Genomic DNA, 17,934 nt, shown 5'->3' on the forward strand with positions numbered 1-17,934 from the left:
AGGAACATAAGTAGTATTATATATAGTCAGATGGGCAAAATTGCCAGTCGTACAACACTTCACTTGTGGCACAGAACCTACCAGCTCCCATCCCATAACATTGATCTACCTCCAGCAGGCTCCATGTCGCAACATGGAGGCTTCTCATGTTGCATAGGAAACAAGGGGGGGGGGGGGGGACTGGGCAATGGACGCTTCCTCCTGTGGGATGGGGTGAGAGGAAAAGAGGGTAATGCAGGGCAGCAGGTTCTCCATGCCCCATGCCAGGTCCCTCCGGATTCACCACGATGAGGTCCTTAATATGATGAGGTCCATCATGTATTTTATGGTTTTTAAAAACAATGCGTTTTCTTCTGATTGGTTCAAAGTTACAACCTGTTTCTTCATTTAGTTTGATGCACGTTCACTGTTGTCATATTTTACAACTGTGATTGTGTATGGCAGGAATTTTAATAAGGTTTTCTGGAGAATCCTGAATTCATAGGTGGTTGGTGTCCATCTCTCTTCTGCAGTTGGGATCTTCCTGGATGAGTAAATGGGTTTCTAGTGGACTATCTGGATTAGATGGCCCTCAGATAATGGACTTTCCTGCTCCCTCCTAAATGGGACAGTAGGGAATTGGATTGTGATGAAGGGCTTTCAGATTACTTTAGATGAAATTTATTGTGTCCCCCAATGATATAGTTCAAAAAGTAACTTATCTCAGTTTCATTCATGTTCATTGACTGTGGGTTTTTTATTCCATTATGCTTTAGTCAATGGGGCTGTAGAAACAACTTAACCTGGATCTGAGTGAATTAATATTAAGTCTTATTTCCATTCTGTTCTTTTGGTTTGCGATCTTATATTTACCCCTTCCTGTTTTAGGAAATAATCACCCAGTTTGAAATGGAATTGCCTGTACTGAAATGAACACAGCCAGCTATAATTTCCTTAAGAGGTTTATTCTTCATTAACAGACTGACAAGGAGATATCTTAGTAGATCAGAGCAAAGATTCGTCTCATTTCGCCTATTAATTGTCAGATACTTCTAAAAAGCTGAAACGTTGGGCATCTTGTTGCCCTGGCGTGGCAATCTGGCTTTTGAAAATGGAACCCTACTTTAACTATCATAATCCATAATCATTACTAGATAATTCTTTGTTAATATATCTATTCTTCTATAAAATACATCTGTGCTAGCAGCTATCATCGGATACAAGTAGTCCCCAAGTTACAAATAAGATGGATTATGTAGGGTTTTTTTTTCTTAAATTGAATTTGTATGTAAGTTGGAACAGGTATATTTTTAAAGTATAACTTCTGTCAAAAATACAGATTTTTTAGCTTCAGATAGTATAGGGAAGGGTGCACACCCCTACAGTGTTTGTTTTGTTGACTGTGCCACTTTTCAGAATATTTCACCTCACTTTCTGTCCCTGTGAGGATTGGATTTTGAAAAAAATGGCTTGTGATGGAAACAAGAATAAAGTCTCAGTTGAGAGAAGAAGAAAGGAGGAGGAGGAGGAGGAGGAGGAGGAGGAGGAGGAGGAGGAGGAGGAGGAGGAGGAGGAGGAGGAGGAGAGAAGGAGAAGGAGAAGGAGAAGGAGAAGGAGAAGGAGAAGGAGAAGAGGAGAAGGAGAAGAGGTGGTGGGATCACAAGCCTGAAAAAGTTACAGAAAATGAACACATCTAACTACTCTGGGACTTCTGAATTCAGTTTTGGAGCACAATACTCCTGACCTCACAGTCATGTTAAAAAACAACAACAAAGTATGGATTGTTGATGTTGCAATCCCAGGTGACAGCAGGATTGAAGAGAAACAACTGGAAAAGCTGACATGATATGAGGATTTAAAGATAGAACTGCAAAGACTCTGGCACAAGCAAGTGCCAGTGGTGATCGGCATACTGGGTGCAGTGCCTAAAGACCTTGGCCTGCACTTAAACACAATTGGCACTGACAAAATTACCATCTGTCAGATGCAAAAGGTCCCCTTACTGGGATCTGCACGCATTATTCACCGATACATCACACAGTCCTAGACACTTGTTGTAGTGTGATCCAATACAACAGCCAGCAGAGCGACCTTGTTTGCTGTGGACTCATCTTGTTGAGTTTCAAATAATAATAATAATGCTTTATTTATGGACCACCCTATCTCCCTGAGGGGACTTGGGGTGACTTACAACAAGATAAAACACAGTGGCAAACATTCAATGTCGAGACACCTTTTCCCCATGATAACTCTTTCAGTTAATTTCCCTTCCAATTGTTATATTTCTCTCACTTGCTGTTGTCTCATCCATTCTTAACTACAAGTCGTTTGTAAGTTGGAACTTGGGGACTGCCTGTATTGTGGTACCGAATTCCAAATTATTGTGTGTTGTGGAATTAGTACTTTTTTGTATGTCCTCAACCTGTTGCCAATCGATTTCATTGATTAATGTCAGTTTCTGATATTTTGAGATAACAATCACCTCTTTGCCTATTGATTTATATTGTGGCTGGCCTTTTGCTTCTTTTTTCTAGACTACATTTATATGAGAGCTGTTATCTGAACTCACAGTCCTAAACAGAGAAAGTAGCATGACTACCAAAGAAATAAATATTTGTGCTATCCATATGTTTTCACACAAGGTTAGTATGCCCTGGCTTTTAAGATTCTCTCAGAAATGCTAATCATTCAAAATATGAACATTTTTTAAAAGAGAGATAGCATTTTATTCCAGGAAATAAATTTGGGTTAAGGGTAGTTAGGATCTATACTCCTGACTTCAAAAGAGGACTCGGATTCAATTTTTCATGCTTAAGACCTCAGCAGTCACTAAACAAACAAACTGAAAGAAATCATATTGTCAAGTCACTTCTTAAAATCAGCCTCTGGTTTTCCCACAAACAATGTCAAGCGGAATAAGAAATAGTTTGGCGTGGTAGAATTTATTTCTCTGTTACGGCTGTCAGGAGAACTGATTTTATACAAGCTGTGGCAGATTGATTACGGTAAGCAAAGATTGCTGCAATTTCTGTTCCAAATAATTTAGAATCGATCTTATCAGTGTCCAAGAGAGTCGCAGAATTATGAGTCTAGGTATGTATTCAGCTCTTTCCTTTTTTCTTTTTAAGCTGATGGTGCAAAGCCCACCCTGTTGTTGTCCATATCGTAGACAGAATAATACTCCTTGAGGAAGACATCACCAAAGATCCATAAGGGCTCCCCGGTTGGGGAAGGCAAGTATGTAGCCTCAATCTGAACTGTACAGTAGCCATTGTTCTGTAAAACAAAAGCCAAAAGAAATGTTATATTTCTGCCAGGGCAGTAAAACAAGACATTTTAAGGAAATCTAGAATAAGGACTTGTTTGCACTATTTTGGGTGATTCTCCATCTTCTTACAGCTTTTCAGGAGAGCTGCCAAAAGAGGCAGGGATTTCTATTTCTATTAACCCAACTGAAAGCAATCCTCAATAAAGAAATTTGCTATTCATTGATGACGCACCCTTCTAGTGTGACATATGTCACACTCGTGTGACATAGTGTGATCGTCTTGTCTGGTAGAAGCAGTAGTAGGACTCTTCTTCTCTCTGTTAATCCTACTTTCATAGGGGTTACTACAATTTATATTTTGATTCTAACAATAACAATGAAGATCTATTTTTAGATCTGTTCTAAAGTATAAAGGTATTAAAATGCCATTGACAATTCCATGCATGTCTAAAAGAGGACCATTAGAAAAGAGAAAATAGGACAGGGCCAGGGGTTGTGAAAATAGCAAAGCCCAGTTGTCAAGATGTGTATTGAAATTGGCATCTTCTAAGAGCTCAATTGCTGGGCTGTTGTAGGTTTTTTCTGTCTATATGGCCATGTTCTAGAGGCATTCTCTCCTGACATTTTGCTTGCATTTTTTGGCAAGCATCCTCAGAGATAGTGAGGTGACCTCACCTCACTACCTCTGAGGATGCTTGCCATAGATGCAGGCGAAACGTCAGGAGAGAATGCCTCTAGAACATGGCCATATAGCCAGAAAAAACCTACAACAACCCAGTGAGTCCGGCCATGAAAGCCATCGACAATAGCTCAATTGCTCTTTCCAACTAAAATGGATCCACTGAATTAATCAATCATATTTTCACTTACTAAATGAACAGCTGCTTCAATGTCACTACTCTAGCTGGAACCAAAAAATGGATTGAACCTCAAATATTATAAGCTAGGTTTGGAAATGTGAATAGCCAGGTTCAAGCTATGTGCTGTTCTAGGGCATTAAGTTACGAACTCTTATATACTTACATTGGCAATGTAGGCAGAAGGTGGTAGTGGGAACTGGGATCCATTAATGATAAAAGTGAAGGTAGGCATGTTCTGGACGTTGTTACAGTTCACCTCATACTGTGAAAGCATAAATATTGAGATGATTATAACAAAGACAACTTCTCCACCCACTCAATCCCTCTTCCTGTATTAAAAATGCCTAGACAAATTAGCCCCTGAAACATGTCAGACTATCATAGACACCAAATCTATGCCCGCATGACCTTTTTGGGTTGGTTCAGCCTCACAGAAGACATTTGATGGATGTGGAATTTCCATATTAGGGAATCCACTCCTGGAATAAAGAAAATCCCCTTTGTTTTCATGTTGATGATTAAGATATAATACCGTCCATGGAGGCCCTGGATATCACTTTGGCAACTTGGTTTCATTTGTTGTTGCTTGTGCCTTTTCAGAGTCATAGTCCAACATTCAACCATGAGACCATGCTGTCTCTCTAATCAGCTGATGAGACCTGCCTTAATTTTGATTTTGACATCACAGTGTTCTGATAGCATACATCAATATGCCTATTTACCTCGAGGTTATGCACAAATGCTTTCCAAGTTTAACTAATCCACTTACCTCACCATTATACTCTTGGCCTCCCACAGCTTGTAGGAAAGTACTCATGTACTGTTGTGGCACTGCCAGCATATACGTCCCAGTATCCACAACTGCCTGACAGCCTTGGCTACACAAACCAGTAGCCTGGTTGCCAATTAAAAATCTATATTGAAAGAATGAATGTACATTATTAGATGATGAATGGCTTTATAGAAGTTTACCTCTATATGTATACATTGCGATAAAATGCATGCTGAAAAGAGAAAACTAGTACAGCAATGCTTTGATTAAAATGGAAATTTTCAATCTGGCCTTGGTGTAAAAGAGTCATGTATATCACTTACTCCTCAATTCCAATCTGCCAGTAAGCCTCACGGGTGACAGGTGCCCAGGTAATTTCCCCAGAGAACAGCTGGGTGTCAATACCTCCGAAGATCAATTCTCCTCCATACTGAGCTGTTGGTTGTCTGGGAAAGTAAAATATTTTGAGCATAGTCAACATTTTACTATATTTATTAACCTGGCAAAGGTCAATATATTAAAAATAAATGGGCATAGAGGGGAACAAGACAAATATGAAAGGGAAGAGCAGGATCCATTTCACATTACAGCACTATGGTTAAACTTTAACTGTCATAACAATATCCTGCAGACTCCTGGGATGTATAGTTCAGCGAGGCATTAAAGCTCTTTGGCTGGGACTTCCAAATACCCTCCCTAAAATGCAAATTCCAGAATTCCATAGGAAATTAGAAAATAGAGAAAATGATAGATCAAATACAGAACAGAGTACCTCAGGCTTGCTATATTTTGATCTGATACTCATAAGTAGCATCCAAACAGGTAGTCCAAGACTATGATAAAACCAACCACCCATCATTTCTATTTTGACATAAACCAGAAAAGGGTGCTTATGGCTTTTTCCACACACCTGAATAAAATCTCACATTTTCTGCTTTGAACTGGAATATATGGCAGCGTGGACTCAGATAACCCAGTTCAAAGTAGATATTGTAGGATTTTCTGCCTTGATATTCTGGGTTATATGGCTGTGTGGAAGGGCCCTAAAGGGAGTTCACAGCACTTATAACTGTAAGGATGAAATATTGTGGTACTACCAGCAATTTATTTGTTCTACTTTTATGCCTCTTTTTGCAAATATGTATCTATGGAACCAAACAAAAGTTGTCAGATTTTGGATCTTACCGAGAGAAATAGAAGCTGAAGATGGGTTCAGAGAGCTGGCCTTGCCTCAGCATCTGCTGCATAATAGTGTAACCCCCTACATGGCCTACAGCTGCAGCAGGATACGACATCCCCAAAATCCCATCAAAACTGGCATAGTAGAAAGGACTGGAAGGTTCACTCTGACTGAGGCCAAATTCCTGGTTGCGTACAACAATGTTCTGGACCTGTGGGAAAGGAACGGGTATATTTCACCCCTGCAAACTCAGTCATGACCAAATATCTCAACTATCACTGGTAAGGACATGTGTTTTCCATAAATTTAAGAATAATGTTGATTTTTAAAAACAAAAAAACAAAAAACCTTTAACACCTAGCTGACCATTTTCATAGAATCATAGAATCCTTGAGTTGGAAGAGACCTTGTGGGCCATCCAGTCCAACCCCCTGCAAAGAAGCAGGAAAATCGAATTCAAAGCACCCCCAATAGATGGCCATCCAGCCTCCAAAGAAGGAGTCTCCACCACAAATTTTGAACCAACAAAATGTACTTATTCAATTGGGAGAACTGTGGAGGTTATTACAAAGTACCAAAAATATATAGGTCTACTAGCCATTCCCTGCCATGCGTTGCTGTGTATATGTGTTTTGTGTGTGTGTGTATGTGTATATATGTGGTTTTGCGCATGCGTTGTAATGTATTTATTTATTTATTTGGCTTTTTAGGTCTCTTCCACTGTGTTTTTCAGTGTTTTTATGAGTGATGGTCACTCATTGGCCTGATAGCTGTATCGTGTACAAATCTGGTGTCAATTCATCCAGTGGTTTTTGAGTTATGTTAATCCCACAAATGAACATTACATTTTTATTTATATAGATTCGACATGTAACATGAGCCTCATGAGAACTCAGTGTAAGTATACCATCAGTCACACAGCTTATTCTTTTGTATTTTAAGTAGGTTCATAGAATCATAGAGTTGAAGGAAACCACAAGGGCCAGCCAGTCCAACCCCTTGCCATGCAGGAAAACACAGCCTTGAGATCCTTCCACATTACACAGTTACAGTGCTATGATTCCACTTTAACTGTCACAGCAACATCATACGAAACCTTAGGGATTGTAGTTTGATAAGGCACTACAGCTCTTTGGCTGAAAATTCTAAATATATCTCTCCAAACTATGAATCCCAAGATTACATGAAATGTCGCTATGTCATTTAAAGTGGAATCATAACATTATAATTGTTTAGTGTAAAAGAACCCATGGATTCTGAATAGGAAAATTATTTTTCTGTAGTACAAAGGATTCTTGATATTCTTCTCAAGCCAGACATCTGAAATGCCCCATAAGATAGCAAACATTAAAAAATGAATGTTTGCATCATACAGAGTTTTCTTACCTGCACGGTATCATACCCTAGCATAACAGTTAAGCTGCCACTCCCGTAGTACAGGCTAAAAGTCTGTCCATTGTTAGTGTATGTAGAGGATGCACTCGGGTTAAATCTGTTGTGGTTACCTAGAATAAAAAGAATGTGAATGGGATGACAAATCTGCCCCTATATGGCAATGAAAAACTAAATTAATGTTTATATGGATTTCCCTCCAAAGCACCATATACAACAGGAGCCCTCGGTGACATGATGGGTTAAACCCTTGTGCCGGCTGGACTGAAGACTGACAGGTCAGAGGTTCGAATCTGGAGAGCTCCCCATGCGGGGGCATGAGAGAAGCCTCCAACAGGGATGGTAAAACATCAAAACATCCGGGTATCCCCTGGGCAACATCCTTGTAGATGGCCAATTCCCTCACACCAAAAGCGACTTGCAATTTTTCAAGTCGCTCCTGACACAAACAAACAAACCATATTCAATAGACCTGATTTTGTTGCAGCCTCAGTACATAACACATTAATGAGAGTCACATGTGTTCACACTAGTACCTGGAATACTTCTGAAAAGCAATTAATTGGGGTTCCATTGGACCAAAAGTGGTTACTTGGAATTTTTCTTTTTGAAAAAAAAATCTCCTGTATCTCAAAAGTAACTGACTATGTGGGTGCTACAAACTGCTGACATCTGTTAAAATACATTTTCTTTCTAGTCGCTCTTATAACACAAACAACAGGATATGCAGCTGTGACAGGAGACACAACATGAGCTTCTATAGTTCCAAGGTGTCCTTCTTTCACACCCTGGAACTACAGAAGTTATTAAAATATCACAGTTGTACTGCAAAACAAGTGGTGCTATCCTTTCCTATGTTACATTCAGAATGGAATCTTGTTCTGACTTGAGGGTTAGAGGAAGGGATTAATTACATGTAACTTGTTTACATGATTTACCAGTAAAATAGACCCTTAGTATCTGCTGAGGCTTGATTCTACCCACTGTGCATACCAAAATCCATGGATGCTCATGTCCTGCTATTTACAGTGATGCAGCAAAACAGTGTCCCTTATATAAAAGGAGCAGGAGAGTGCCTGTATATCTGTGAAATCGTGAGAGGATACTGTATGAACACATCAGCCTAGTGCTAGCATGCAGCAAAATCCAGATTTGTTTTCTGGAATATTTTCAAGTCATCATTGGTTAAATCCATGGCTATAGAGCCGACCTTTCCAAATGACGTGTTGTGACACATTAGTGTGTCAGCTGCATTGTGTAGGTGTGTCACGTGAATGAAATGAGAGACCCCTGAGTCTATGTGACATAAGCAATAAAACATATATTTTCAAAAATATAAATGAAAGTTGGATTGGTTTAACCTCTGGCTTGCTAGTAAAACCGAAATACTGTGATGCAAAATGATTCATTTCTAAAGAGGTGTGTCACCAACAGGAAATGTTTGGAAAGCCTGCAGTAGAGAGCCGACTCTAGGTCAAAAGTGGACCACTGGTTGTTGTTGTTCATTCGTTCAGTCGTCTCCGACTCTTCGTGACCTCATGGACCAGCCCACGCCAGAGCTCCCTGTCGGCCGTTACCACCCCCAGCTCCCTCAAGGTCAGTCCAGTCACTTCAAGGATGCCATCCATCCATCTTGCCCTTGGTCGGCCCCTTTTCCTTTTGCCTTCCACTTTCCCCAGCATAATTGTCTTCTCTAGGCTTTCCTGTCTCCTCATGATGTGGCCAAAGTACTTCAACTTTGTCTCTAGTATCTTTCCCTCCAGTGAGCAGTCGGGCTTTATTTCCTGGAGGATGGACTGGTTGGATCTTCTCGCAGTCCAAGGCACTCTCAGAAGTTTCCTCCAACACCACAGCTCAAAAGCATCGATCTTCCTTCGCTCAGCCTTCCCTAAGGTCCAGCTCTCACATCCGTAGGTTACTACAGGGAATACCATGGTTTTGACTAGGCGGATCTTTGTTGCCAGTCTGATGTCTCTACTCTTTATTATTTTATCGAGATTGGACATTGCTCTCCTCCCAAGGAGTAAGCGTCTTCTGATTTCCTGGCCACAGTCTGCATCTGCAGTAATCTTTGCACCTAGAAATACAAAGTCTGTCACGGCCTCCACGGTTTCTCCCTCTATTTTCCAGTTGTCAATCATTCTTGTTGCCATAATCTTGGTTTTTTTGACGTTTAGCTGCAACCCGGCTTTTGCGCTTTCTTCTTTCACCTTGATTAGAAGGCTCCTCAGCTCCTCCTCGCTCTCGGCCATCAGAGTGGTGTCATCTGCATATCTGAGGTTGTTAATGTTTCTTCCAGCAATTTTCACCCCAGCTTTGCATTCATCAAGCCCCGCACATCGCATGATGTGTTCTGCATACAAGTTAAAAAGGTTGGGTGAGAGGATGCAGCCTTGCCGTACGCCTTTCCCAATCTTGAACCAGTCTGTTGTTCCGTGGTCAGTTCTTACTGACCACTGGACATCCCTGCAAATGTGGAATTGGAATATTATTCTGGAAACCAGGGCTCAGCCATGCAAATCCACTGGTGACACAGTCTATCAGTCTCAGAAGAAGGCAAAGGCAAACTGTTTTAGAACAAATACTGCCAAGAAAACTCATAGACAGAGTCAGGATAAGTCAGAAATGACCTGAGGGCATACCACAACAACAAGTTCTTCCACTATGTCCTTTAGTATAACACTGTAGCATCTGTCATGGAAGGGTTTTTTTAAAGGAACAATCACAATGTTGTCTGGAATTCCCCTGTTGGTCTTTACTGTCTTGATTTTAGATTTTTTTTAAATACTAGTAGCCAGATTTTGTTCAGACAAAATAATCAGGGCCAGCTAACACCTCCCAACAAAGGATTCCCCCAGGTAGGAAGCAGCCAGGCTTTTAAGCTGCAAGGCTATTAAATGCTAATCAAGCTGGCTAATTGCAACATTCACACTTGCCTCAAACAGTCAATCGTTCTTTCTCCCACCCTGAATATTCCAGAGATATATAAAACCCACTTGCCTACTTTCCAACAGACCTCACAACTTCTGAGGATGCCTGCCATAGATGTGGGCAAAACATCAGGAGAGAATGCTTCAGGAACATGGCCATAGAGCCTGAAAAACTTTCAGCAACCCAACTTTTAATAAAAATAAATTGGTTACTTAAATACTAAACTGAAATGCAAATTGATTTATTACTCACCACATGCAGCAGTATTGCAATACACAGATGGCACCCAGAGATTGGCAGAGCCAGTATCCATAAGAACCAGGAAATTCTGTGGTGGTGTCCCAATACTGATCTCTCCAAAGTAGAAAGACTGTTAGAAGAAACATTTTAGTCAGATGAAATATCCCACAAATATTTTTATTTTAAAATATTTTCAGTCCAGAATGGAGGACACATGTTTGGTTGAATGAAAATAATACCATATTGACAGACATGTTTTCTCCTATTGTTCTAATCATGTGTGATATAGACTTTTGAGTCCTGCCATATTGGGCTGACAAGTTCATTCAATTATTATCACTCAATCCATCTATCAGAATCCCAAGGTCCCTCCCTTGTTTCGTCCGTATTGTCTCAGTGTGAAGATCGGATTAATTTTTGCCCCATTCCTTCCTAACAAAGATCTCTCAGGATGAGCACAGTGATGCCTCATTTAGTAAAGTAGATCTATTTCTGTGCAAATAAGGAGGGTAGGGTTCAGCATCTGTAGGAATCCCTCTGAAGTTGATGAAAACTTACAGCAGGTTATCATTCCCACTGACAATTACATCAATGGCGTTTTGTTTGTTTTTTCATGTCAGGAGTGTCTTGAGAAACTGCAAGTTATTTCTTGTGTGAAAGAATTGGCCCATTTGCAAGGATGTTGCCCAGGGGACGCCCGGATGTTTTACCATTCTGTGGGAGGCTTCTCTCATGTCTCCACATGAGAAGCTAGAGCTGACAGAAGGGAGCTCACCCTGCTCACCAGATTCAAACTGCCGAAGTTTCAGCCAGCAGTCCTGCTGCCACAAGGGTTTAACCCATTACTCCTGTCATCAAGGAAGGTCATATAAGAATCAAAATGTTGTAATGTTGTCCTCTTTTGTAACTACACTAAACCTGGTGCCCAAAGAGATTATTTGTAACACTGCGGTTTTGCTTGCTGTGTTCAGGCTAACAATTCCTACTGTTGAAGAAAAAGAAGCAGTTTCCTGCTAAACTGTACCTGGCATTGCAGTTAGAAATGCTAGGATGAGAAACTTGTTAAAACTGGTTAAAGTTCCTTTGGTATTTTAACTTCAAATTCTAGTGCCGTGTTTCTCAACCTGGGGGTCAGGACCTCTGTGGGAGTCATGAGGATGTGTTAGGGGGGTCGCTAAAGACCATCAGGAAACAGTATTTTCTGTTGGTCATGGGGATTCTGTGTGGGAAGTTTGGCCCAATTCTATCATTAGTTCAGAATGGTTCAGAATGCTCTTTGATTGTAGATGAACTATAAATCCCAGCATGTATTTATGTGTGTTCAGCATCTAATTGTTGCCAGTCTGTACGCCGCCCTGAGTTGTCTTTGAGCTGAAAAGGGCGGGATAAAAGTGTGGTAAATAAATAAACTACAACTTCCAAATGTCATGGCTATTTTCCCCACACCCCACCAATGTTCATATATGGGCATATTGAGTATTTGTGTCTAGTTTGATCTAGATCCATCATTGTTTGAGTCCACAGTTCTCTCTGGATGTAGGTGAACTACAGTTCCAAAACGCAAGATCAGTGCCCACCAAATCCTTATTTTCTGTTAGTCATGGGAGTTTTGTGTGCCAAGTTTGGTCCAATTCCATTGCTGGTGGAGTTCAAAATCCCTTTTGATTCTAGGTTAACTATACATCTCAGCAACTACAACTCCCAAATGACAAAATAAATCCCTCCTCCCAACCCCACCAGAATTCAAATTTGGGCATATCGAGTATTTGTGCCAAATTTGGTCCAGTGAATAAAAATGTATCCTGCATATCAGATATTTACATTATGACTCATAACAGTAGCAAAATTACAGTTATGAAGTAGCAATGAAAACAATGTTATGGTTGGGGGTCACCACAACAGGAGGAACTGTATTAATGGGGTCACAGCATTAGGAAGGTTCAGAAACACTGTTCTAGTGTATCACTAAATATTTCTCTATAATCAAAAACCAGAGAGCTCCAAAAGACATGAACATTGAACACATTCAATAAAGTGATTTCGTATTCATCTTGAAACTGGCAGGGATAATGGATGGGTTGTTTTATTGTGTCATCATGAATTGAACTCAGCAGTCATCTCTCAATGAGCAATCTTTCTAATATTTTTTTCAATTATAAGAGAAAAGAGCAAAAGTGCCAAATGTACATGGTTTTGATACTCACATTTAAGTTGTTGCTAATTGGTTCATAAGCAACATTGTATTCGTTAGAATGGTATTTCAATGCAGGATCAACATGGTTGTGCTTCAAAAATTCCTCCAGCACACCTTTCTCTTTCATATTCTCTCGAATGGATTTCCCTTTCTTCAGAACGACTCTGCACAGGACACAACCATCTCAGGGAATTAGTTTAGGGATTTCAGCCACTCCACATATCTATTATGCTTTTTAGTTCATTGATTTTTCTATTCATCTCAGCCATGATTCCTGAGCCTAGTGAGGATACTCACCTCTCCAGTCCCTCTGACAGGTGGAGACAAACCAAGAAAAGGATCAGCCACTTCATGGTGCTTGGTGTCTTCACCTTCGTGATCCACTACAGAATCAGTCCTTCCCAATCCTAACCATATTTCTGCTGTTGATACCCCACTTTTATACTAAGAGCAACTGTCCTCTGTACACCTGTTATTTACTCTTGATTTCCTATATCATTATGCATACTCGATGCCTACGTTTTCTGTTTTCTTACAGATAAAAGGTGTTTGACTCCTTTGATAATAAAGATTTTAAAAGCAATTTGTGCCTTTGATTTATAAGAACGATTACAATATAAAAATTGGCCCTCGTATAAACCCTTGTTACTAGAAAACAGTGATAAGCTGTCACTATCAGCTGAAGAATAATCAGTTTCCTTGGAAAATTGGCAGTATTCTGGTTTTAAATAGTAAAGGGCAAGTTAATAAAAGTAATTGTGGCAAATATTGACATAATCGGGAAAGGCAATTTTTGGTTCAGATAGTTTGAAGCAATATCCAAAGTAATTCCAAGGCCTTTGTAACAGGCAGTTATTATTCCACAGTGGTGCCTGCCTTCCCACACATCTCCTGCTTTATTAATTTTTAAATATTTTAAAGCAAATGGCAAAAATAAATAGCTCAGGAATGATGGGAGGGAAGTGGGACCCTAACCCCACAAATGTGGAGGATCTGCTGTAATTGAACTCCATTTTAAACAAAGTAATTCTGAGGTGTGTGCCCTTATGGTTCCATTAGTATTTATTTTTATTTTATTTATTTACCTCACTTGTACCCCAAAGGGAACTCAGGGCAGCCTCACAAAGGCAAAAAATAAATGCCATATACATATTAGTAAATCACTGCATTAAAATCAACCCAATTAAAAACATAAACATTAAAACAAACATCAGTTAAAATCACAAAATCCAAATCATTTTCCAGGGCCAATCCGAGTCATCATTCTGTTTTTTGTAGTCTCTTACTGTGCTGCTTACTCACCAAAATCTTGGTCCCACAGCCATGGCTGTAGTGTTTTCCTGAAAATCAGAAGAGAGGGGCCTGATCTAATATCCCTAGGGAGGGAGTTCCATAGACAAGGGGCCACCACTGAGAATGCCCTGTCTCTTGTCCCCACCAGTCGTGCTTGTGAGGGGGTGGGACTGAGAGCAGGACTTCCCTCAATGATCTTAACCTCTGAGGTAGATCACAGAGATACGTTTTGACAGGTAAGCTGAGCCAGAACCATTTAGGGCTTTACAGGCTAAAACCAGCACTTTGAATTGCGCTCCATAGCAGATTGGCAGCCGGTGGAGCTGACACAACAGGAGGGATGTCCTCTCTCTGTATGTTGCTCCGATGAACAATCTGGCTGCTGCCCATTGGACCATTTGAAGCTTCCAAACAGTCTTCAAAGGCAACTCCACATAGAGCACATTGCAGTAGTCTATCTGGAATATAACCAGAGTGTGGACTACCATAGCCAAGTCTCTTGTCAAATTCAAGTATCTACATTTCATCATTTTGGAACTGTAGTGGAAGCAGATGTATATACATTCTTTCATTATTACAGATAGTAGATCATATCAAACAACAGAGAAAATTGGAAAAACATTGAGAAAATACACAATTTGTGTATTTCCTTTTCACCTTAAAAACAAGATCATTAAACCATTTGTTATTGACCAAATCTTCAGCTGAATTACTCAGTTTTACCTACTAAGAATTTAGCTGCATATGCAGAACACTCAGATACAATTAAAACAGCTCATTGGCACTCACATTTACATGGAGAAGTGAGTGCTGCTTAAATGGTATGATTATCCATCCACAAGCTCACTGCTTCTTCATTACCTAAAGTAGTCCATGCTGTATTACCCCAACAACATGTGGATGTGGAAATGCAGAATCATTTTGTTTTATGCCAGTAAACACTAGACCTTCATCTAAAACTTCTAAACCAGGAGTGTGCAAATATTGAAGACTGGGGAGGGAGGCATTACACCTCTAGGAGACAAGGGAGTACCATCACTGCAAAATAAATATAGAACCTCAACAACCCCAAAACCCTCTGAAACATGAGGGTAAGTTTGGGGATCTTTCCGGGCCTCTGGAAGACACTTTGGGTCATTTTGAGGCACAAAAAAAAGAGAAACCTTTTTGAAAATTTTCACAAAATTTAGTTTTGATTTCTAGGTTTCCAGATGTGTGACAGATGCCTTATCCCCTCCACCAGTTATCAGTTTGGGGTATTTTGGAGTCATTTTTTTTGAAATCTGGGGTCCCTGGCAGCCTCAAAAGCAGCTCAAGTTGTTCCTGACACGACAAAAAAAAAAAAAAGCTCTGAGAACATTTGATCTATGGTCTAAACTTTGTCCATTCCTTCTCTAAACAAATGTTGCCGTAACGGTATAACAAAAGAAATATTGTTCTGGGTTACTGTGGGTTTTCTGGGCTGTATGGTCATTTTCCAGAAGCATTCTCTCTTGATGTTTCATCTACATCTATGATAGGCATCCTCAGAAATTGTGAGGTTGTGAGGATGCCTGCCATAGATGTGGATGAAACACCTGGAGAGAATGCTTCTGGAACATGGCCATACAGCCTGGAAAACCCACAGCAGCCTAGTGATTCCGGCCATGAAAGCCTTCAACAACACATGGACTTGAAACTCCTTCTCTCGACATCTTCAAAAAGAAATTTAAACAGACAGTAGGGATCAATGGCTGGTTCTTGCAACAGAAGCATGCGTACAGTGGAGTTCCTTAGAAATCTTTATTGGTACTAGTCAGGCATGTAGCCAGGGGGGGGGGGGGGGCTCGGGGGGCTTCAGCCCCCCCCCCCCCGAAATTCTCATGGTGGTTCGCGAAAAGGCCTTACTGCTGCACTATTTAAACTGTTATGTTTATTCCTATCATGATCTGATCACCATACTCAATATATCCCATATGCATGGGGGTATTGGGGTAATGATACAAAAGGTTTGCAAGGCTAGACCCTCTTTCACTCAGACTCAGCCCCCCCCCCGAAACTCAGCCCCCCCCGAAACCCCCCCTGAAAATTTTTAGCCCCCCCCCCCCCCCGAAACGAAATCCTGGCTACGGGCCTGGTACTAGTAAATCTTAGCTTATTCGCCTGAAGTCAGAAATGAGAAGTGAAATAGCTGAATCTGCTTATGATATCATTTAATAGAGGTGGTTAAAACAGCAATGGATTGTGATAAATTCAAAATAGGAACAAGCACTAAAATGGCAAACCACCAGCATTATTTACTTAAGCTGAATATTAGATGATTCAGCATAAATGCAGTAATACATGCAGCATGAATACAGTGATACACATAGTGCATAATGTGCTATCATGATTATTATTATGGCTACTAACTGGGTGGTTTATAAGAGAAGTCATGGAGAATAGTGCCATCAATGCCTGTAGTATTGCACCAGAATGCTGCTGTTTGAGGGCTTCCAGGAGGCCTATAGTTGGCCAATGTCAGCACAGAATGTTGGAAGACTTAGGACTTTGGCCTGAACCATTTTCAGGGACATAGTGGAGGAGGGATGAAAGCATTACCATACCAAGTTCCCCAATTATTATTTTTCTTCAGAACTGCAGACAGTGAGTTGAAGGCCAAAAAATTTGAGGACCCATAGGTTGAGAACCACTGGTCCAGATCAAGGAACTTGGAACTTTGGGGGCAGAACGTACAACAAAGACAGACTCACTTTTCCTAGAGGCTGATGTCATGGGAGGGACTGAGGCCTTCCAAGTGGTTTTCTGCTGATACAATTCATTGTGAGAGCAACATTGTATTCAGGTGAACAGCTCTCAGTTTCTGGTCCTATGTTTTTGGATTCATGTGTTCAAGTTTCTAAGTTTGCTTGTCATGAATTCATGGTATCATGTTTATGAATATATCAGTGGATTTACTTTTGTGACTGTATTTGAAAGTATTTTGAAATCTTGGTTATCTTGGAAATAACCTTCTGAACTTTGATTGTTCTTTTTGGGTTTGTGTGTGTGTGTGTATTCTTTTCTTAGTAAACTTTTGCTTACTGGATTACCTGGACAGAGTGTGGTTTGTAGTGAAAAGGTGTTTCAGGGCTCTAGTGCAACATAACCCTTGAAACATGGATTTCAACACTCAACAACTGAATTGCCTTTAGAAGAAATCATATCAGACAACATTACAGATCTACAGTACTGTTATATAGAACTGTAGCCTTTGATAACGTCAAATGTACGTTTTTGCATATTGTTGAATAAAAATTGGATATTAGCAACTTCCTTAAGTCTCATGCTCTAGGATGGGACATTTTCATACCCTACAATATTTTTTTTGGTAGAATCCATACAATCAAAGTATAGAAAAAAACATCAAAACAAAAAAAATGTCCACCCAAAGCACTTTTTTCTCTGTATGCCACTGACTACACTTTCTTCCCAGGAAATAGAATATGTTGATACAACCCCTCCTAAGCCATTTTTGGGGGAAATCTGTATTTAGAGAAGCAGAATTGTGGCAATCTGCCCGAATGCTAGCTCAATGCAAGAAAGGTATACAGATTTTCGTAGTGTTAGAAAATACAAATAGGAGTCAGTAGACACATAGCACATTCACCTGAATGCAGTTCACAACCCTAAACCTCCTTCTTGCCTTGGGTAAATTAGACTTTTCATTGGGGTTACAAAATGCCTGAAAGCTTTCTCAGTATCAATCTCTTTTTTAACCTTCCTGGCAGGTGAGAATCAAAGTTAGTGAGCATAATATCTGCTTATGCTCTGCAACTTCTTTCGTAGATTTCTTATTTTATTAAA

General features: G+C 40.2%; 1 protein-coding gene across 1 annotated transcript; it reads right to left on the bottom strand.

The window, feature by feature from the left end:
- Nucleotides 1-3,102: 3,102 nt before the first annotated feature.
- LOC132773678 (pepsin B-like) lies at nucleotides 3,103-13,169 on the bottom strand. Its single transcript, XM_060773066.2, has 9 exons — nucleotides 13,114-13,169; nucleotides 12,827-12,980; nucleotides 10,635-10,752; nucleotides 7,446-7,564; nucleotides 6,065-6,270; nucleotides 5,203-5,325; nucleotides 4,877-5,021; nucleotides 4,271-4,369; nucleotides 3,103-3,255 (listed from the first exon to the last, which is right to left on the bottom strand). Exons 1-9 carry the CDS (start codon nucleotides 13,167-13,169, stop codon nucleotides 3,103-3,105), a joined length of 1,173 nt encoding a protein of 390 aa, XP_060629049.2.
- Between the last annotated feature and the right edge of the window lie 4,765 nt (nucleotides 13,170-17,934).

Source organism: Anolis sagrei, chromosome 4 (assembly GCF_037176765.1).
Source record: "Anolis sagrei isolate rAnoSag1 chromosome 4, rAnoSag1.mat, whole genome shotgun sequence".
Lineage (NCBI taxonomy): Eukaryota > Metazoa > Chordata > Lepidosauria > Squamata > Dactyloidae > Anolis > Anolis sagrei.